The 21,883-nt window shown below is 48.7% G+C and overlaps 1 protein-coding gene across 2 annotated transcripts in view; it reads right to left on the bottom strand.

Annotated features, from left to right (window-relative positions):
- The window catches only part of SCN5A (sodium voltage-gated channel alpha subunit 5), a 96,008-nt gene that overhangs the window by 33,914 nt on the left and 40,211 nt on the right, over positions 1-21,883 (bottom strand). For both annotated transcript variants that reach the window (XM_072793309.1, XM_072793310.1), the window contains exons 10-16: positions 21,338-21,535; positions 19,807-19,986; positions 18,665-19,030; positions 13,318-13,450; positions 12,206-12,444; positions 3,583-3,756; positions 1,976-2,332 (exon numbers count right to left, since the gene is read on the bottom strand). In XM_072793309.1, the coding sequence (XP_072649410.1) occupies positions 1,976-2,332; positions 3,583-3,756; positions 12,206-12,444; positions 13,318-13,450; positions 18,665-19,030; positions 19,807-19,986; positions 21,338-21,535 (1,647 nt within the window). The remainder of the gene's footprint in view (positions 1-1,975; positions 2,333-3,582; positions 3,757-12,205; positions 12,445-13,317; positions 13,451-18,664; positions 19,031-19,806; positions 19,987-21,337; positions 21,536-21,883) is intronic.

Raw genomic sequence — 21,883 nt, 5'->3', positions numbered from 1 at the left:
GGGCCTGGCCCTGGGCTGAGAGCCTGGTGCACTCGCATCCTCTTTAGAATACATAGTCTGGTGGCTCCCGGAGCTGGCCCAGGGCTGAGGAGGCTCCATCCTGAGGGGCGGTCAGTTGGAGGATTGCAGGGGGATGCAGCCCAAGAACTGGGTTCTACTGGCACCATGCACCGATGCCCTATCCCCTCTCGGGGCTCCACCAGTGGGGCTGGAGGGGGCTTGACCCCAACTTGGTCGGGGGCCACCCTTGCATGGTTAAGGCACACTGGAGGAGAAGCAGGCAGGTTTGCAGAAGGGCTCTGTCTGGAACCTGCAGCCCACAGTACTTAAGCCACCCACAAACCCTCTCTGAGCTGATGTGAGTCTACAGTGCCCACAGCAGCGAGAGTCAGATTATGCAGGTGTGATGTCTGAGCACATGTGGACCACCTGTGTGCTCAGGCAGGTAGCTCCCTGTCCACGTGGACACTGACTCCTTCCTGAACCACCCATTTGCCGCAACCTTGCCTCTTCCCATAGTTCCTTCTCTGGCATTTGGCTTTTTGATCTCTCTCAACTCCAGAATTCCTCACATTATTAAGATACAAGGCAAAAGGCACCTGTTCTAGGACACAGGTGGCCAGGGAAGCAAGGGTAGCTCATGACAGGGTAGCGGGACTCCCACCATAGTGAGCCAGGGTGACATACAAGCCTCTGTGGGCCCTGCCTTACCTGGACCACTTGTTGCACCTATGCGGTGCTCCTGTTGTTCCTTCCCACTCTAGCATCACAAAACCCTCCTCTAGGAAGCCTTCCTTGATTTCCCTTGTTGAAGGGGACTCCACCCACGGGCTCCTCCTTAATGCCTCTGATCATTCAAACCAGCTTGAGAGTTATCTCAGGCCTGTTTGAACTCCCCATCTCCCCACTCTCCCACTGGTGAGCAATGTGAGGGCCATGTTCACCTCTGTATGCCCAGCAGCATCTGCCACAGTATATTGCATGCAACAGGGGCTCAGTAAATGCCTGTTAAGCTGAATTGAAAAACCATGTGATAGATCATTGACAGTAAATGACTAATAAAATAGCTGGCAGATGAGTAAATAAGTTAATGAATATAAAATGAGTATATAAAGAATAAACAGGTACCTAGGTAGGTGATTGAATGAATGAGCAAATGAGGAGGGATGCAAATGGATGGATGGATCCATGGCTAAGTAGAGAGCTGGTTGGATAAATGGGCAGATGGAGAGGACTGGTGAATGAGTGAATAGATTGTGGGTTGACAGACGGATGTGCGGGTGTATTAGTGAGAGGAGGGATAGATAAGAGAGTAAAAATATGGGTGATGGATGAATGGATAGATCATGGGTGGATGAGTGAATGGATGGGTGGACAGACAGTTGGGCAAATGGATGGATGAATAGGTGTGTGTATGTGTTTATGAAGAGAAGTTGATGGATGGATGGGTGAGTGAGTGAATGAATAGATGGACAGATAAACAGGTGAGTGAAGGGATGGATGGGTATGAGAATGAATAAGTGGGGGTGACGGATGGCTGGGTGAGTGAGTGAATGAATAGATAGGAGGACTGGTAACTGAATAAACAGACTCATGAAGAGGTGGACAGATGGATGGTAAGTCAGTGGGTGGGTGACTGATAAGTAGATCAACGGCTGGATAGGGAGATGTATGGATGAGTAGAGAGATGGAAAAATAAGTGAATAGACGGAATGGTGAGCAGATGGATGAGTAAATGGGTGCCTAGGTGGGTGGATGAATGAATGGATGAAGAGATAGATGGAAAGATGGGTAATGAATAGGTGGGTGGGTGGGTAAATGGACAGATGATGAGAGAATGATCGATAGATGGATAGTTTGATAGATGGCTGAGTGAATGAGTGGATGGATGGAAGGAAGTTAAGTGAATGGACAGAGGGGATGACTGGATGGGTGAATGTGTGTGTGGTGTATGTGAGGCCACTGGCCAACTTACCACAAGGTTGCCAATGACCATAACAAGCAAGAAGACGAGCAGGCACAGTGACTGCCCAGACACCTCCATGCAGTCCCACATGGTCTCGATCCACTCCCCACAGAGGATGCGAAAGATGATGAGAAAGGCATGGAAGAAGTCCATCATGTGCCAGCGGGGCAGCAGGCCCGAGTCACTGATGCGGTGCCTCTGTTCTGAGTAGTTCTTGCCAAAGAGCTGCATGCCCACCACAGCGAAGATGAACACGATGATGGCCAGCACCAGCGTCAGGTTCCCCAGCGCCCCCACTGAGTTTCCGATGATCTTGATGAGCGTGTTCAGGGTGGGCCAGGATTTGGCCAACTTGAAGACCCGCAGCTGGGGAGGGAGGTGTCACTGTGAGGGGCTCTAGTTCCTGCTACCATGGACACCCTTAACACTGCTAGCTCCTGCCTAAACACCCAGGGGGCCCACAGACACCTGTTTCTCCCAGAGCACTCACTGCTGTTTCTCTCTACAGCCTGAGGCAGCTTTGCTGGGCTCGGCTCTGGGAGTCAGGACAACAGCTCCAGTTTCATCTCCCCAACTCAGCCTTGCTCTTCAGCCCCACACCAGCTTCCTACCCGCCTCAGGCTCACTTCCCAGAACTCCTTAGTAGATTTCTCCAGCACGGGATGTCCTTCCTTTTCCAGACTCATCTTCATCAGGTCAAACCATCTCTGATTTGCCCAACTGCCTCTAACTTTCTCTCCTCTCAGTTATCACAGACAAAGAGGGCAGGTGCCTAGCATCTCTTGAATACCTGCTGTGCCAGCCCATGCTTAGGATGGCTTACCTCATTCAGAGCCCCAGTAACCTCTTGAGATGAAGCCAACCCTTTGACAGATGAAGAAGCCAACCCTTAAAGGTGGAGTAACTTATTTAAGTCCATTAGTTCATGGCAGGGGAGTCAGGATTAGAACCCATAGCTTGGACTTTCTCCGCCCCTACCATCCTGCCTTCCAAGCCCCCAGTGAACCCAGCAACATTGCCCAGACTTCCTCCAGGAAGACATCCCTGATCTACCTTCAGTCCCATGTGTGGAGTCAAAGAGTGGTCCACAGACCAGAAGCTTTGGCATCACCTGAGACCTACTAAATTAGCATCTGCAGTTTAACAAGATCCCCAGATGATTTGTATGTGCATTAGAGTTTCCAAAATGCTGACTTTGAAACCAGCATGCAGAACCCCAGGAGAGCTGTCAGCAGACCTGACTCTACCTGTTATTTGCCATGTGGCTTTTGGGAAATTTATTTCACTTGAGTCTTAGTCTCCTCATCTGTGAAATGGGTATGTAGAAATACTAGCTCTTCTCCTGGGATCCTATGAGGACTAAATGGGGCATGGTGAACCATAAAGGGCTTTGCAAGTCATCAGGATGGCCATCCCAATAGTTTCCCCAGAGGAATGTCTCCCATCTTGCCCCCTCTGTACTCCCCGCATCACCAGCACTGAGGTACCCAGCAAATAGCTGTTGGACGAAGTCAAGATGGATCAGAGTAGGGGTGACTGAGCGGTGACCTCAGAGGGAGTTGCCTTAGTGCCCCATACCCCCACCCTGCCCCCCTATAGTGGACCCAGTTGGGTACCAGGCGGAAGGAGCGCAGCACTGAGAGGTTGCCCATGCGGGACAGGCCCAGCTCCATGAGGCTCAGGATGACAATGATGCTGTCAAAGATGTTCCAGCCCTGCTGGAAGTAGTAGTAGGGGTCCAGAGCGATAATCTTGAAAGTCATCTCTGCGGTGAAGATCCCTGTGAAGACCTGGTGAGGGACAGAGAGATCAGGGTTCCCAGTATTTGGGCTGGAAAGACCCTTGGGCCAGGAGGGGTGCCCTGCTTTCTGACTCTTGCTCCCACAGGGTCCCCCTCCTGGGCTGCAAGCTCTGACTGTACCCTGGCTCCCAGGGAGTGCTTGCTTGGCCATGGCCCAGGGCCTTGGGGATACCTGCAGCCTGATGCCCCAGCTTCCTCTTTGGCTCACTACCCACGATCTGCCAGCCTGCCAGAAACAGCCAGATCCCTCTCAGGCCCCACAGAGACTTATAGCTCAGGAAGCACCTGGGGGGCAGGGGAGGCTGAGGTGAGGGTGACACAACCCAGCCTGACACCTTCCAGCCCGTGTCACCACAGGAAGTACTCTCATTCCACATGTGCCAAATACACGTATTCCTGCAAACACTCGGCTTTCATGTCTCAGGGCCTTTGCCCATGCTGTTGCTGCTCCATCTTGTCCACACACTGAACTCTTGTCTGTAATAACAGCTAGCCAACTCTTCTCGAGGGCATGACAATGTGCCAGTCCTGGGCTAGAATGCTCTGTATGTGTTGTTCCTTTTAATCCATCTAACAACCTGATGAGGAAAGTATCATCATTCCCATTTTACAGGTAAGGAAACTGAGATACTGACATGTTAAGTACTTTGCCTGTATGGAAGTACCGTACATAGCTGGTATGCTGGAGAACCAGAAAATGAACTCAGTGTTGTCCTTTAAGATTTAAAGCAACCCCCTCCGCCTCCTGGAAATATTCTTGAGGTAGGCAGGGGCTCGGTTTTCCTCCATTTGTTGGCACAGAGTTGGGAGCCACCCAGCCTCGGCCAGCAGAGTCTCGTGGTCCAGGAGCCCTTCGTGTGGTGGGCCACAGAGCTGTGACCATTTCCAACTGCTCCATGGTGTGCCAATTGCCTCGACAGGGAACTTGGTTCCCGCAGGAGGGGATGTCCTAGGAAGGCGTGGCTGGCAGGATGCTGGGCCTGCATACAAGGCCATTTGGAGCTGACGGGGTTATTGTGAGGATGGGGAGGAGTCACGGAGGTCTTCTGTGGGTGAGGGCTGAGGTGAGAGGGCCAGAGCATTCCTGGGGCAGTACCAGGGCTGCGGCAGTGGCCAGGGAGGAGAGGTCAGAGACAGGGAGGCCGAGTAGCTTGCTGAGGTCAGCGAACAGGAGGGGATCACCCAAGCCTTGGCAACCCCTGTGAGAGCTCTGTACTGAAAGGAAAGAAGGAGAGATACCTGGACCGGCCCCTTCCCCCTCTGCTCAGATAAGGCCCTGTGGTGGTGGGCTGGGGGGCAGGGATCGGTACTGGTCCAGGGAGTGGGGCACCAGGATGGCAGGTGGGCACGTACCTGTGCATGGCCACGCAAGGCACTGCCCACCAGCCAGCCCTCATGCCTTCAATGGTCCCTTTAGGGCTTGTGCCAGAGAACTGATCTTACACCAGCTGGGATCTTAGGGAAGGGAGGGCCCCCGAAATCTCTCAGTCTCAGCTCTGATGCCTGGGCTCCCCTCATAGTGGGGAGGCATCCTTGGGTTCTTCTGCACCTTTCCTCAGCACCCAGGCCTGTCCCTGGGTTCTGTATCCATAACATTTTCCATCCCTCTGACTGCATCTCTGACTGCATCTCCTCCTGCTCTTCCAGCTTGTTTGTCTCCTCACTGTCGTTCCTCAGGGCCTTTGTATATGCTGCTGCCTTTCCTTGGGCCATCTGCCCTCCACCACCCACAGGGCTCACTCCCTTCAGGTTGGGGCTTAAAAGCCACCTAATGGATGAGGCTTCCTGATGTTTAAAATCAGGACTTCCTCCCACCAAACTCCTCCTCCCTCTTCTCTGCTTTGTCTTTCCTTCACTTACCACCATGTGACATACTGTGTATGTAGCTACAGATTTGGCTAGACTGTAAGCTCCATAGGAGGGACCTTTTCTGCCTACTGGTACAAGAATTGTGTGCAGCCAGGAGGCAATCCACTGATGTTTGCTGAATAAACATACAAATACTTGGGCCTTTGACCTTAGGCTCCTGCAGTGTCTGGTGTCCTGCCAGCCACACTCCCTGCACTGGGTCTCCCTGAGAACCCCTATGGGTAGGGCCTGGGAGACTAGACCCTCTGGTCTCCCCCCCATCACCTGTTTGAGCATGCCAGGGTGGGTGTGTTCTTAAGGCCTGTTCAGCAGACCCATGAGTGCTAACTCATTTCTGGGAAGGGAGCTCAGGAAAGATCCTGTCTTTGCCCAAGTGCAAGTCTATTTTGACAGCAAGAGAGCAGATATTAGTTGGCACTGGAAGTCAGAAGAAAAAGACAGCAGAAGCTCTTGGGGAATGCAATGCCTCTTGGGGACATGATAAGGAATCAACAGCATCACCTGGAAGCTCTTCAGAAATGCAGAATCTTGAAGATCCGTGACCTGCTAGAGCAGAACCTGCATTTTGATTAGGTTCCCAGGAGATCAGAAGTTTAAGTAGTACTATTTTTCAGCACTGGTTTTCCAACTTGGTGCTTGATCCCAGGACACCAGTATCATGACCTGAGCAGAAGGCAGATGCTTAACAGACTAAGCCACCTAGGCGCACCCCCCTCCCCCGAGAGCTTTAACAATACTGATGCTTGGATTCTACTCTCAGAGATTCTAGTTAAATTGGACTAGAGTGCAGTCCAGGGATTGACTTGTTGTCGTTTAACTTCCTAGGTGATGCTAATATACTGCTAAGCTTTCGAAGCACTGCTTTACAAGTGCATAAATTTTGGTGCCAGATTCCTCCTTCCAAAGGATCAGCCCAAGCTTTCTAAGGCCATGTGATTAAAGCTTGATGCCTTAAGACACGTAGAGAATGGCAGGAGACCCAGGTTCCAAAGCTAAGTCTGCCACTGTGTGATCTTGGGCCTGAGCCTCGAGTATCCTCCTATGTAAAATGGGAATGATGACGACTCCATAGGAAGTGTCTAAGAGTTAGAGCTAATGGATGCAAAGCAGATGCTCCCTACTGGCGGGCCGTTATTGTTATCATGGGCAGCATTTATTATGACTGATGAGAGTGGCCGAGAGTGCCAGGCGCAGGGCTGCTTCAAACAACTCTGCATGTTTTATAGGCTCACTGGGATCTGGCAGGCAGAGACTGTGAGGGTGGAGACCCACTTTCCCTGACTCCTGGCAGGATGGCCAGTGAGCAGTGCTGATGGCGGCTTCCCAGGAAGTGGGGAGACCTTTGGGAAACTTAAATTCTCCTTGCATATTTAATATCTTTAACGTAAACTTGCTTTTAAAACTTCATTTCTGTGAACATCCTTCAATGTCAATTAAACATGTCTACGGCATCTCTTTCCCTCCCTCCCTCCCTTCCTGAACAGTTGTGGAATATTCCACTATACAGATGTGCCATAGTATTTCCCTCTGAGGCATTCTTTTGTCCCTCTTAAAAACATTGCCATAATAAATAATAACCTTCCACATACTTGTTTTGAGACATCTTGCCCAGTTCTTTTCTTAGGATAAATTTCTGGAAATGGAATTGCATAGTCAATGAGCATTTTTGGAGATTCTGACACATATATTTTAATTGCACAATGGTTGGAGATTGAAGCATACATGATACCCTGTCTTTGGTGCAATTTGCCTTGAGACTCAAAATGTGGTCATTCTGTAAATGTTCCGTGTGTATTTTCTCTAACTCTTGGGTGCTGTGCTCTGCACATTCATTAAGTCAAGCTTCTTTTTCTGTTATTCAAGTCCTCTAGACCCTTGGTGATGTTTTACAAGCTTGAGCCATGAGTTATGGAGGATGGTCTCTCACTAAGATTGTGGTCTTGTTAAACTGATCTTATTATCTGCTTTACATAGTTGGAAGCTATGCAATTTGGTGCATACAGATAGAATTGTATGTTCCTGGTGAATTGTTCCTTTCATCTTTATGTTTTGGATCTCTTTATCCTTCAATAATACTTTTTCTTTAAAGTTTGATAATAACACAACTCCATCAATTTTCTTGATAGTATTTGTCTGTTCTCTCTTTTTCCCATCTCTTTTAGGGATTTGGATCTCAATATATTTAGGTATCTTCTGTAAAAATATATAGCCGCATTTTATTTCTTTACCAAACTGACAATCTGTCATTTAACTGGTGACTGCAGTCCCTACCACTATTTATTATGATTTCTGGTATATGTGGACCTATGTCTTCATTTTATTTTGTGTCTTCTATTTTTTTAATTTAAATTCAATTAGCCAACTTATAGTACATCATTAATTTCAGATGTAGTGTTCAATAATGTATCAGTTGCATATAACACCCAGTGCTTATTACATTACGTGCCCTCCTTAATGTCTATCACCCAATGTGTCTTCTATTTTTTGTTTCCTTTTTTTCTCTCCTTTGCTTTCTTCTATTAGATTGAATTGTAAAATTTCTTCATTTTCCTCTCTACTGGCTTGGCAATTAAGACTTTCCATTCCTATTCTCTTAGAGGTTACCCTACAAGGTTTAAGAATCAGGCTTAAGTTAATAACACCTAAATTAATTAATATTTCAGAATGAACATGAACTTCAGACCATCCTACCTCCAATCCCTGCTCCATGCCTGGCAGGAGGGCCACTGAGCAGTGCTGATGGTGGCTTCCCAAGAAGTGGGGGAACATTATAGTTCCAATGTTTTAGTTCCTACTTTTTATACCCTTCAGTCATCCTTATTGTTATTGTTTTTTTTAAATTTATTTATTAATGAGAGATACAGAGAGAGAGAGAGAGAGAGAGAGAGAGAGAGGCAGAGACACAGGCAGAGGGAGAAGCAGGCTCCATGCAGGGGCCTGACATGGGACTCGATCCCGGGGCTCCAGGATCAGGCCCTGGGCTGAAGGCAGGCGCTAAACCGCTGAGCCACCCGGGCTGCCCATTGTTATTGTTTTTACAGTTAATGTTTGCTTAGCTTTACCCACATGCTTACTATTCCTTTCAGGTTCTTCTCAAAACTGCTTCTGCTATCATTTTACTTTCTTCTAAAGTACAAATTTTTGTTATTGTTTCAGAGAGACAATTTGTGTGTGGTGGACTCTTGGTCTTTACTTACTATCCTTTGTAAATGGTAGGACAATTAGAATTCTAGGGTGTCCACTGTTTTCTCCAAGAACTTTGAAATGATTATTCTACTGTCTTCTGGATTTGGTTGGAGCTACTGTGGAGTTTCCCATCTATGCAACAGTTGTTCCTTAGTAGGCAACATTTCTTGTTTTGGTTGCTGTATGTTATCTTTGCTTTTGATGTTCACCATGTCTAGATATTTTATTTATCCTGTGCAGGACTTATTGTAATTCCATAATCTGAGGGTTCATTTCTTTGATCAATTCTTACCCATTCTTTTCTTAAACATTGTTTTGTCTGCATTCTCTTATTTTTTTTTTTTCCTTTGGAACTCCTATCGCTCTATGCTTGACCTTCTCATTTTGACTCCATGTCTCTGAACCTTGATTTCAGATTTTCTATCTCTTCATATCTTTACATTCTGGGCAACTTCCTTAGATCTATAATTATATTAATTTAATTTTCCCTAGCTATATGAATGTGCTATTTGATTTATACATTGAGATTTTAATCCCAGTGGCTATATTTTCCATTTTTAGAAATTCAATTTGGTTCTTTTCCAAAGCTGTTTTATTCTTTAATGTTTAATTCCTTCTTTTTAAAAAAGATTTTATTTATTTATTTGAGAGAGAGATAGAGATAGTAACAGAGATAGGAAGAGACAGCTCAAGAGGGGAGGAGAGGGAGAAGTGGGCTCCCCACTGAGCAGGGAGCCTGACGTAGTGATCCATCCCAGGACCCTGAGATCATGACCTGAGCCGAAGGCAGATGCTTAACTAACTGAGCCACCCAGTTGCCCTGTTTAATTCTTTCTTTTATGTCTTTAGTTATTACGAACATTCTTATTTTATAATCTGTATTAGACAGTTTATCATAAGACATTCCTAAGAGGATAAGCCTCTGTATGTGTGTATGTGTGTCTGTCGGTCTGCTGACTCTTCCTCATAGTGGGTTATTTCCTTGTGTGCTTTGTAATTTGGAGAACAGACTTGGCCTGGGTTAAAAGTGTGTCTTCCCAGAGAAGTTTTGTGTTTGCTTCTTGCAGTGGCCCCAAGATATCATAGGGTCACATTATCTTTTATTTTAGGCACAGGTTCCAGAAATACTCAGCTATAAATTTGAACTCCAAATCTATATAAGGCCAAATTTACAGTCATAAGCTTCCAGAGGTTCCTTTTCTCCTCATCTTCAGCCCCAGCCAAGACTGACAAGCTTCCTTCTTTATCATTTCCCAGTTTTGGTGCCAGGAGTTTTTTCTGGTTCACCATTCTACTGAACTAGGGTTTTATATTCCCATGGTTACTCAATTCCAACCCTTACCCACACTGTCTAAAGACCTGCCTTGTCTCTACACGTTCACTAAAATCCAAATCCCCAGATTACCCAAATCAGCAATATCACCTGCTCCCAACCCCTACCAGGGCAACTACAGAACCCTTTTACATGTTTACTGCTATGGTTTTTAAGTTCCTCTTTGTTTCTGGCACTAGGGGATTTTTGTTACTTTCTCATGAGCTTTGATATGCATTTCAGAATATCTGCTGTATTTTTAGTTGTTTCCTAGTGGAGGACTTTTCAGGTTTTTTGGTCCACAATGTTAGGAATAGAAGTTGCATTTGCTTTCTAGATGATGAGCTAAAAGTCAAATCTATTCATCTTCTCTTTTATGGAAATGGTCTTTAATGACATGCTTAGAAAGGTTTTTCCCATACCGAGATTATTTTCCCATGCTTATTTTTGTGCTTTTGTTTTTTTTACATGTAACATTTAAACCACTGAGAATATATTAACTTCAAGACAATCAAAACCTTTCACAGTAGTAATAAAGCTATCCAAATGAAACAAAATAGAGCTATACTCCAACTACATGACCTATTACTAACAATAGAACCCCAAGTTTAACACAGCTTCAATCACAACTCAATGATCCAGGGAAGCCACCACTGCTCTTTATCACCTTGATTTGCTGCTCAGAGCAATTCAGCGGTCACATTCCAATAAAACCACATTCAACTGCAATCCTACATAACCACCATCTGAAGACCACCCAACACACCAGGTACAATAATGCTTGAGACACCTACAGACTATACAAGAGCTTTCCCTTTGTTTGCATATAGAAGGAAAGAAAGTAGAATTATGGCAAAATGGACTCACATTTACAAAAAAAAATTGAATAGACTTTGAGATAACTATCTAGAGTTCTAGTTAGGAGAAGTGATAAAGGAAGAAAATCATCAGGCTCCATAGTGTAGGAGACCTGCCTGCCTGGGGGGCTACCTGTGCCGCTGAGACTGAGATAGGGCTGGCTCTGTAGTAAGAGAAAGCTTGGACTGAATGGCCCTCTCCTCTATCCCATCTCAGCGATGATCCTGGGAGCTCCTTTCAGAGGCTACTGGGCTCTTGGCCAACCTGACCTGGGATCCCCTGGAGAAAGGCTATCTGTGTTTAGCTGGGCAGAACCAGTAGGGCCCTGTCTCTCAGAGTCAGGAAACAGTAGTTACATGCCCATCTCTGCCATCATTATGTTACCTCTTGAGCCTCAGTTCCCCACCTTTAGAATAAAGAGGTAGGACCTGATCTGATCTCAAGGAAAAAAAAAAACCAATCAGAATCAGAACCCAGACATTCTGACTTCCAGGGGAAGTCTCTTTAATAACAGCGCCAGTGATAATAACCACAGACCGCAGCTATCATTTATTTTGAGTGCTTACTGTTTATCAAACTCTGAGCCAAGCACATTATACACATTATCTTATTCAATCCTCATTAGCTTCCTATGGGCTTGATATTGTCATACTAATTTTACATTTATTAAATTAAACAAATACTTATTGTGCCAATGACTGAGACTAAGTAATTTGCTTCAGGTCACATAGTTAGAGCTGAGTCAGAATTCAAATCTGGCTCTGCCTGATTGACTCACTGCATCCAACTATCCATCCATCCATCCATCCATCCATCCATCCATCCATCCATCCACTCTGTCCTTCCCCCTTCTCTCTATCCATCCATCCTTCCCCTGAGAGAACTGCTGCTTATTGCATTCATTCTCCTCCTCCATTACTAATCGCCATATCTCACATCCCGGTGCATTTCAAGTTCACCCTCAACTCACTTTTGTTTTCTAATCTCCAGGCATCTTTATCCCCAACTCCTCACTCCCAGCTACATCTCTCAGCTCCTTAAAACCTGATCCTGACACTTCCTGTTCCAAGAGGTCTTCCACGGTGACTCCCACCTTTAGAAGACCCTTTTGTGCTCTGAATGTCCCCTCACCACCCATGAAGGCTGTGCCAGCTGGCCAAGAGCTCTTCACACCAGGATGCCCATTTGAGAGTTGGCTGGTGGCAGCCCTTACCAGGTTTCCGACCTGCAGCATCTCCTCAAACTCAGCTGTCATGTTGTAGTGCTCCAGTGCCATGAAGAGCGTGTTAAGCACGATGCACATGGTGATGGTGAGGTCGGCGAACGGGTCCATGACCATGAACTTCACTCTCTGCTTGATGGACATCCACAGCGGGCAGCACTCCCAGATCAGGTAGCGCTGGGCAAAGCGGTTCCAGCATGGTGGACACTTGCGGTGAGACTCTTCCAACTCTGGGGTTGGGGGGGGCAGCCAGTGAGCTGGTTTGTTTTTGTGGACTGACTCACATATAATTTGGTATCCCAGAAAAGACATATGAATTAGCTGGGGAGAGGTCAGGGCTGCTATGTGACAGGGGGACAGCGAGAGGGACAGGAAAGCTTAAGGGAAGATATGGCTTATGTCGCGGCCCCTGCCTCTGGAAATATGCTAGGGGAGGGCCACAGGAGGGACAGGAGGTCAGGATGGATGTTCCTTAAGACAACAGTATCACATAGACATGGGGCCACCCAACAGGAGACAGGCTGAAAAGGACAAGACAACATCTGAGACAGGCAAGTTCAGCTCTAAGGACAACCAAAACAAGAAGAACAGACGTGGGCATCTGGGACATGCTGGACAGATGGTGGTGCCTGGAACAGGCCAGAAAAGATGTGAACACATATGGGACAGGAGGGAACAAGATGGGGGGGTGGTGTCAAGTTCAGACTGGGACAGTTGGGGGTCGCCTGGGGCGGGACTGGCCAGGACAGATGTAGGATGCCTGGAATAGCCTGTGGTAGACAGGGAATGACTGGGAATAGGCTAGAATTGGCAGGTCTGGGCCAGGATGGTCCCAGGAAGGCATGGGGCTGCTTGGGAGTGGACAGGATGAGATAAGGGAGCACCCAGGACAGGCCGGGACAACTGTGGGGATGTTTGGAAGAAACACAGATAGGCTTCCTGAGGGTAACACGGACTAGAAAGTCTGGGCCTGCTCTGGGGATGTCTGAGGCAAGCCCAGCAGCTGGTGGGGGGCAGAGGGGAGGAGAGGCTCAGGTCAGGCTATGTGGGAGGGGGGCCTCAGGCAGGAGTGGGGGCGTGTGGATGACAGCAGGGGTGCTGACCTTCCAGTGCACTGGTGAGGACGCTGACTGCGCTGAGGGCCCGCTGTCGCTCTCCTGGCTCCTCGAAGCCATCCACACATGGAGCCTGTGGGGTCAGCATCTGGGGCCTGCCTGGCTCCTCCGACGGTGTGGTCTGGGTGCAACCAGGAGATATGCATGAGGGCACAGGGGTCCTGTTGAACCTGGGGCAGCTGTTGGGCCTGGGACAGAGGTCCCAGACTCAGGTTGGGAGGACCCACGGGGAGATAGGATGCGGGTCTTGACAGGGCCCGGATGCTGGGTTTCTCGGTTCCCAACTCCCTCTCTATTAGTAACATCCCCCATCCCTCTTGACAATCATTTTCTCCATCATCTCTTGTCAGTGGTAGTTCTTGAGTGTGGACAGGAAACTACATGTACCAAGTTCTATCAACCAGATGCTGTCAGTATACATTAGTACATGCAAAAACAATCTGGGAGTCTTAATTGACCACAAGCTCCCTAGAGTCGACAGCATAAAGAAACATAAGGGAAAAAAATCTACCCGGCTCTAAGGTGACATTAATAGAAGCATAAAGCACAATGCTTAGACATGGCTAGTGGGAGCATCTGTGGAGGCAGTTTGGCTCTATCTACCAAGAAAATGTTAAATTGGCTCTGCAATTCCTCATCTAGCAATCTAACTTCATAAATAATTATACACGTGCACCAAAAATACATATGCAATGATGCTCATTATTGCAGCATTGTTCCTAATACCGTAAAGACAAGACCAATCAATAGAATACTAAAATCAATTATGGATACAATCTGACCCTGGTCCCTGATACAGTCAGTAAAGAGTGAGAGGCAGTTCCTTGTGCGTTCCCATGGGAGCACCTCCCAGACAAACAGTTTGATGAAAAAAAACAAAAAGATCAAGAAGATACACACGGAATCATTAAAGTGAGTATATCTGGGGAATGGAATTGTGGGGCGAGGTCTTCTTTCACTCATACACTCCTGTACCATGGGATTTTTTTGTCCATGTGCTGGCATCATTTTTGTAAGCAAAAGAGCCAGGTCTGCAGACAGAGATGTGGTGTGCCCGACAGAGGGAGATGGCAGTAGGAATTCTCGAAGCTTACTCAGAGCCCCGCCTCCCAGTACGTGTTAGCAGGGTCCTATGTGACCACAGTGCAAGAGCCTGAGCTGGGGCTGTGCAAGGCATAGGGCTGTTCAGCATGCAAGCATAAGGCTCTAGAATCTCTGTTGATCAGAAGGAAGAGGGGCCTAGGCTACCCAGGGCAACAGAGTCAGGACCAGGGGTGGTCATCAAAGTGATCTGAGCTCAAGCTAAAGTCAACCTTTGCAACTGGTGGGACTGCCCTAAAATGATGCCTAGGGAGGAAGTGAGCTCCTGGTCACAGAAGTATGCAAGCAGAGGCACCTGAGAGGGCTGATGGGGTTGCCAGTAACAGTAGTACCTGAAGTCCGAGGCAACCACAAACCTGGCCAGCTTAACTCACAAATGTGTCTTAACTTTGCCGGCTTCTCTTCTCTTCCTCAACTACCTGTGATAGTCTGAGTTAGCACTTTAGCAAACGTTTACTCATTCGTCTCTCACTGTGGGGGATGCACCCTTCCCTGTCCCACAAATGACACACTGGCCCTGGCCACTGGAATGTGAGTGGACATGATGTGAACAACAGCTCCTTCGGTCTATGAAAATAGTTTCCTCAGGTAGCTGCCTCCTGTCCAGCCTGAGCCTCAGCACAGAGACACATGGAACAGCCCTGAGCCTGACCCACAGTGTGGAGCCAAGCCAGGGTGCAGCCTGAAACAGAGCTGCCCAGCCAGGCCCCACCTAGAGCAGCCAAGCCATGCTTATCCTGCCGATAAGTCAGCACGAGAATAAAGGCTTACTGTTAGCCACTGATCTTGGGGGTAGTTTGTTACACAGCATTACGTAGCAACCACTGACTGATACATCACCGTAGCACAAGCTATTATCTCTTCTCCCTTCTCTACACAGTAGAAAGGGGCTCACCCCCGTTTTTAAAAAAAGATTTTATTTATTCATGGGAGACACATAGAGAGGTAGAGACACGGGCAGAGGGAGAAGCAGGCTCCATGCAGGGAGTCCAATGTAGGACTCGATCCCAGGACTCCGGGAACACGCCCTGAACCAAAGGCAGACACTCAACCACTGAGCCACCCAGGTGCCCCCTGAAAGGGGTTCCCTTAAAAGGTAAATCAGGTCATGATAATCCTCTCCTCCCCTCACCCCATGCTTTCCATCTTACTCAGACTAAATTCAAACTCTTCTATTGGCTACAAAGCAGTACAGTCCAAATCCTAACTCATCAACTGTACCCCTTCTTGCTGTTTCCATCACACCTGACCCTGTCTGGCCCCCTCATGCCTCGAACACGTCAAGCTTCCTCTTCTTCTGGACTGTTGTACTTGTTGTTCCCTCTGTCTACAACACGCTTCTTCCACATCTTTGTGGCTGGCTTCCTAAAATCATCTGCTTGTCCATTTTAATGTCGTCTCTAGAGGCAGGACTTCCTGAGTATTCTAAGAGCCATCCCCAACCCTCACCCTAGCAACATGCTGTCTCATGACCCTTATTGCTAACCTGGAAATATCGACCAGTTTGCCATCTGTCTTCCTGACTACAGAGTAAACTCTGCGAGGTCAGAGCTCTTGACTGCTCTGCTCACCACTATATCCCTGGAGCCTCCAACTCAATGCAGCAGGCTGGCACTGGGCAAATGATGGTTGCGTGGATAATTGCTCAGAAATCAGAAGGCGTGGGTTAAGTTCTAGCCCTGCGTCTAACTTGCTCAATGACCAGAGGAAAGGGGGACACAAGTCTAACATGTGGAGGAGGAAGAAGAATGGTCATTCCCCACCCCCTCTGGTCTTCTGGGCCAGGCACTCTCATATAGACGGTGGACAAAGGAAAGCTTCACCCTCTACTCTCTCAACTGGGATAAATTAAATATGAGCTGTCTGTTGGGCTGGCCCTTCTCCTCTCTTGTCTTGGTTGAGCACCCACTATGGGCTCCACACTGTACTCAGCCTTCAGATTCCAAACTGGGTACCCAGTGGAGGCAGAGAAGGCATTCCCAGGGGCCGAATGCCTGCTAATCTCTTTAACTTTACAATGTCTCCATCTTGGTCTGCTAGGTAATTCCCTTAACTTTGCAAATAAGCCCCTTGGCCTGCTAATCCCTTTGAGGTTACAAATGGGCCCCACAGAAGTGAGAAAGGGTGAAGTCAGAGTTCCCGGTAATGAAGTGTTTGAACTTGCATTCCTCCTGACATGTGCAGCACAATGAGATGATTTTCTCCCTAATGAGATTAGGAAATTCTATTAGTGTTCTGGGCTGCCGACCTGATCCACAAGGCTAAGCCTCCAGGGCTGGATGTGCAGGGGGGCCCAGGCCACCCGGGTTTGCTGTTTCTGAAAACCTCACCCTCCAGGTGAGGGCTCAGGCCCCTCCAGGCCCGCCCAACACTGTGGTCTGCCCCCAGGTGCTCCCAGGACCATCTCCCTGACTCTGCTCCAGAAGAGTGTGAGGGCCCTGGGCACACAGCAGTGTGCCCCAGGAGTCTTCACTCCTCCTGCCTCAATAATAGAGCTAACAGATAATAATAGTAATCACTCGAACTTGAGGCAAGGACTGGTCTAATCACCGGACATATTTTTAACCCTTTTAGTCCTCAGCAGAAGCTGCTGATGTGGATACGAATTTTATTTACACTTAACCCATGAGGAAATTGAGGCATAGAGCGACTCCTTAACCTGCGCCAAGTCCTGTAGCCAGAGCCAGGGTCTGAGCTGGAGCAGAACAGACCATTTGGCTGTAAGCCATTTCTCTTCAGCCCCACCTCCACCTTCCTGATCAAGGCTCCCTGTCTTGTCCTAGCTTCCTCAGAAAGTCTCCCCTCCTGTGTCTCCTGCAGGTTCTGGGGTATAAGCCACACCTTTGCCCTTTCTCCAGGTGGGTGGCCTTGGGGGTAATGTTGGGGGCAGCAGTCAGCAAGGACATTCCAGGGCTGCTGGGCAGTCATGTCTGTCATGGGCTCAGTTGACTGAGTGATCAGAGCTCTGGTTGGCCTTTCATGCTCTGGTCCATCTCTCTGCTACCTTTTTTTAAAGGATTTTATTCATCTATTCATGACAGAGAGAGAGAGAGAGAGAAAGAGAGACAGAGAGAGAGAGAGAGAGAGAGAGAGAGAGGCAGAGATACAGGCAGAGGGAGAAGCAGGCTCCATGCAAGGAGCCTGACTCGGGACTCAATCCCGGGGCCTCCAGGATCAGGCCCTGGGCTGAAGGCGGTGCTAAACCGCTGAGCCACCTGGGCTGCCCCTTCTGCTACCTTTTTGATGGTAACTCCAACTCCTTTTGACTTTGTTCCCTGAGTTCTGGGCATTCTGACCTCATGGCATTTCCTTCAATATGCTGGGCACATTCCTGCCTCAGGGCCTTTGCACTGGCTGCTCTTTAGGCCTGGAACATGCTTCCCTCAGATGATATAATGATGGTATATTATTATAACATTATCACAGCATCAACATACTCATAACATCCTGATTGCTGGACCCATATGAGACCATTCATCCTCACAACAATCTGAGATGGGTGTTTTCAATTCATTTTACAGATGACAGGCACAAACAGAAAGAAACTTGCCCATGGCCATCCAGCTGGTAAGCTCTGAGCTAGAATTCAAACCTAGTTTGTGTCTGGAATCTGGGTGCTCAATCATCCCCCAGAATTTCAGAAAGCAGCCTGGCTCCCACCCCTGCCTCTGGTAGGTCTTCGTTTCAATGCCTCCTAAGGAGTACGGGATCCCGCTCCCCCATGCTTACTTTTGCCCTCCCACAGCACTTACTACTTGGGCTAATGTTTACCATTTTGTAAAGTACTGAAGTATTTAAGGCTTGGTGAATAATTGTTGCCCAGAATCCTGTGAGTATCCCCTTGCCACTCTGGTCCCTTTCTCAGAACCCCCTGCACTGCCCAGGATCCAGCAACCCTATGGGTTAACACCTGACACACACAGGGCCTTCAGGACTCCGGTCCTGTGCCACCATGGCATCTCAGTGCCAGGGCTTTATTGGTTACTAAATATTTAACTGTTAGTCCTATCACTCAATGTTATACACCATATGCACATATATGTCTATTTTCTTTGTCTTTTTTTTTTTTTTTTTTTGCCTGCCTGCCCCCATTAGCATGGAAGCTCTATGAGGGCAGAGATTTTTTTGCCACACTTATTCATCCAGAGTCCAGCATACATCAGGTGCTCAGTAAATACTAAGTGAATCTGGGAGACCAGATCTGCCCTGGGGCTGCATCACGGGGCTGGCTCACCGTGTCTGGGGGGCGATCCAGTATCACAGGACGGAGGAGGTGGCTTCCTGGGGAGGTGGCCTCCAGATCACCTGCCCCCAGCAAGGAGACCACCCCGTTGCAGTCCACGGTGCTGTTCCTTTTACCATTGAGGGCGGGAGCCGAGGTCCCTGGACTGAGCTGTCCCTGGGCACTAGGCTGGCGCAGAGGCCAGGGCACCAGTAGGGACGTGCGGTGGCTCTCGCTGTCTCCCGCTGTACTGTTTTCATCATCTGCAAAATCTGTCTCGGAGCCCAGGTCTCGCCTGCGAAAGGTGAAGATGCTCCCACGGCTGGAGCGTGGCTTCACGGAGGTCCTGCTGAGGCCATGTGTGCTGCTCAGGCGATTCTGGGGATACAGGGAGAAGGCACACCACCAAGCCAGCTCTTTATGTGCTCCCAGCTTATCCCCTGTGATGTTCTCGGAGACTGAGAGGTTGTCTCAGAGCAATGAGAGTTTTTTTGTTCTTGTTGTTTTGTTTTTTTAAAGCAGGCTCTGTGCCCAGCAGGGCTTGAACTCATGACCCTGAGATCTAGACCTGAGCTGAGATCAAGAGTTGGATGCTTAACTGACGGAGCCACCCAGGCTTCTGCTGGCCACTCGGGAATTGGGGGCGCTGAGCCAGGGTGTGTTCACAGGAGGGGGTATAGTTGGTCCTGCATCATCTGGGATCTCTGCTCACTTAAAGCTTGTGCCTTTGGGGCTTTGAGATCCAAATTTACCTGGGCCTGAAGCTGTGGCTGTGGCTGGGCAGGAGAAGAAGGAGGCACGAAAGCTTCTGGTGGTGCAAACAGGCCTGACCTGAGCAGGACCTGGGGCCATCAGCCATGTACTTGACTCAAATGGGTATGTCTTTGGGTGCCTACCAATCTACACCACAGGGTAACCTCTGGTCCTAGCCCCAGCCCCAATGCTGGTGACATCACAACACCCAAACCTAGCTGGTGTCTCTGCCCAGACCTCCTCCACTCCAAGAATGGTCATGGGAAACACGGAGGGCTGGAAGGGGGCTCAAGGATAGTCTCCTTGGGGAGCAACCACGGGGGCTGCACCAGGGGCCCAACATGATGGGCTTTTGATGCCAGACCCACACTGAAAGGGTCAGAGCCACGGCCGGGGATTACCATTGCTCTGGGACCATCCTCCGAGTCGGACTTGGGGAACCTGTCATCCCCACACTCCTCTGTCCCCGAAGACATTCGTTTTCTCCTCTTGCTTCTTCTCTCATGTGTGGTTACTGGGGCCAAAGGGGACATCTCCAAGGAGCTGCGGGACACAGTGTCCACACCCCTGATGGTGAGGGCCTGGAAAAGGTGGAAGAGGGGTGTTTTGGTTATTGAGACTTTGTGCAGCCTCAGGCTAAGGCAGGCCGAGCAACTCTCAGTATCTCCATTTCCCCATCAGGAAGTAGACTTGCACACTTAACCCCAGACCAGAGTATCATGGAGAGATGAGCTCAAACAGACCCAGCATGTTTTGAAAAGAATCAAAGTCCAGGGAAGAGGAAAGAAGTGGCTGATGTGGGCAGCTCTAGGAAGAGGGGAGTGTGAGGGACAGTTGAGGTGGGAGGATGTTGGTGAGCAGAGGAAGCAACAGAATTAGAGGGCAGGACATCTTCTAGAAGGTTCAGTTGGCCAAAACTGGTGATGGGGGAGGTAGCGTGGGGCAATGAGAAGAAAGTGAATGCCTACATGGCTTCTAACAGCTTGGTCTGTAGTTAGCCTGCAGTACCTGCGTGTGGAGTGATGGGTAACCAGGGCAGCACTGCCAGGGCTTATTTTCCGAGCTGGGTCAGGCTTCCGACCTTGGACCTTCCTCACCAAGCTTCCAGAAGACATCCCTTGACTAGGATAAACTCAGTCCATGGACATGTGGTTCTCTTTTATCCAGCATGCATTAGGTTCCTTTACACAGGAGCTACCACCTTTACCTGGCAGCCACCATTTTTACCCAGCTGGCACTGTTTTTTCTGAGAAGACACCATGGTCATAGGGAACACTTTCCTCAGCAGGCACCACACTCACAGCACCCACTTGCACCCAGTGAGACTTTTACCTAGTAGGTGCCTCATGAACAGGCACTGTCCTTAACCAGGTACCAAATTTTCACCTAGCAGACACTACATTCACATGAAATACTTTAACCCAGTAGACGCCAGCATCGCTCAACAGTAACTGTCTTTTATCCAGTAGATGCCACACGTGAAGGCACCAGCTTTTCCCAGCATGCATCACATGCGCAGACACCTGCTTTACCCGGAATGCATCATACCCACAGACACCTGCTCTACCTGGCATGCGTCACATCTGCAGACACTAGCTTTACCCAGCATGCACCATGCTTATAGGCACCAGCTTTATTCAGCAGGCACCATGCCCACAGGCACCAGGTTTGCCTAGCAAGTAGAAGGTTAATAGGTATCAACTTTACCCAGCAGGACCTGTCTTTTATCTATAGATGCCACACTTACAGATAGCAGCTTTACCCAGCAGGCACCAGCTTTACCCAGCATGTACCAGGTTTGTAGGCACCAGCGTTACGAAGCAGGTGTCATCCCCATAGGCACCAGCTTTGCCCAGCAGGCACCAGGTTCATAGGCAGCCAAAATCAGGTGAGGACTTGCTTTGGAGGCTCCTTGGCTGCATGCTCACTCACCTCATGCTCTTTCTTGAGCATCTCCATGGCCTCCTGGAAGCGCTTTTCCTTCTCCTCTGTCTCAGCAATGGTGGCTTGGTTTTGTTCCTCGTAGGCCATGGCAACCACAGCCAGGATCAGGTTCACCAGGTAGAAGGAGCCCAGGAAGATGACAAGCATGAAGAAGATCATATAGATCTTCCCTGCAGACCTCAGGGTCTGGGGGAGTAAGGCAACAGAGGTTATCTTCACTGGGGCCCTTTCTGGGTCATGGTCATGGTCTTGGAATTTCAAGTTGTCCAGTCAGGCTACGCCAAGAGTTCAAATGGCCACAGCTTGGGGAGGAGTAGAGCATATCCTGCCTATAGAGGTAAGTATTCTAACCCATAGAAAAGAATGACCTACATGCAGAGGATAGTGTCCCATCCATGGAGGGAGGCAGAATGTTCCAGTCGACAGAGGAAATGTTGCATGCATAGAGGCAACTATTCCATCATATAGGGCAGAGAAATGTCCTACTCACAGAGCACAGTGAGCCCCATACAGAGGGAAGGGTACTTGGTTACC

This window comes from Canis lupus, chromosome 22, assembly GCF_048164855.1.
Source record: "Canis lupus baileyi chromosome 22, mCanLup2.hap1, whole genome shotgun sequence".
NCBI classification, from domain to species: Eukaryota; Metazoa; Chordata; class Mammalia; order Carnivora; family Canidae; genus Canis; species Canis lupus.
This window is presented reverse-complemented; position numbering and strand designations above follow the sequence as displayed.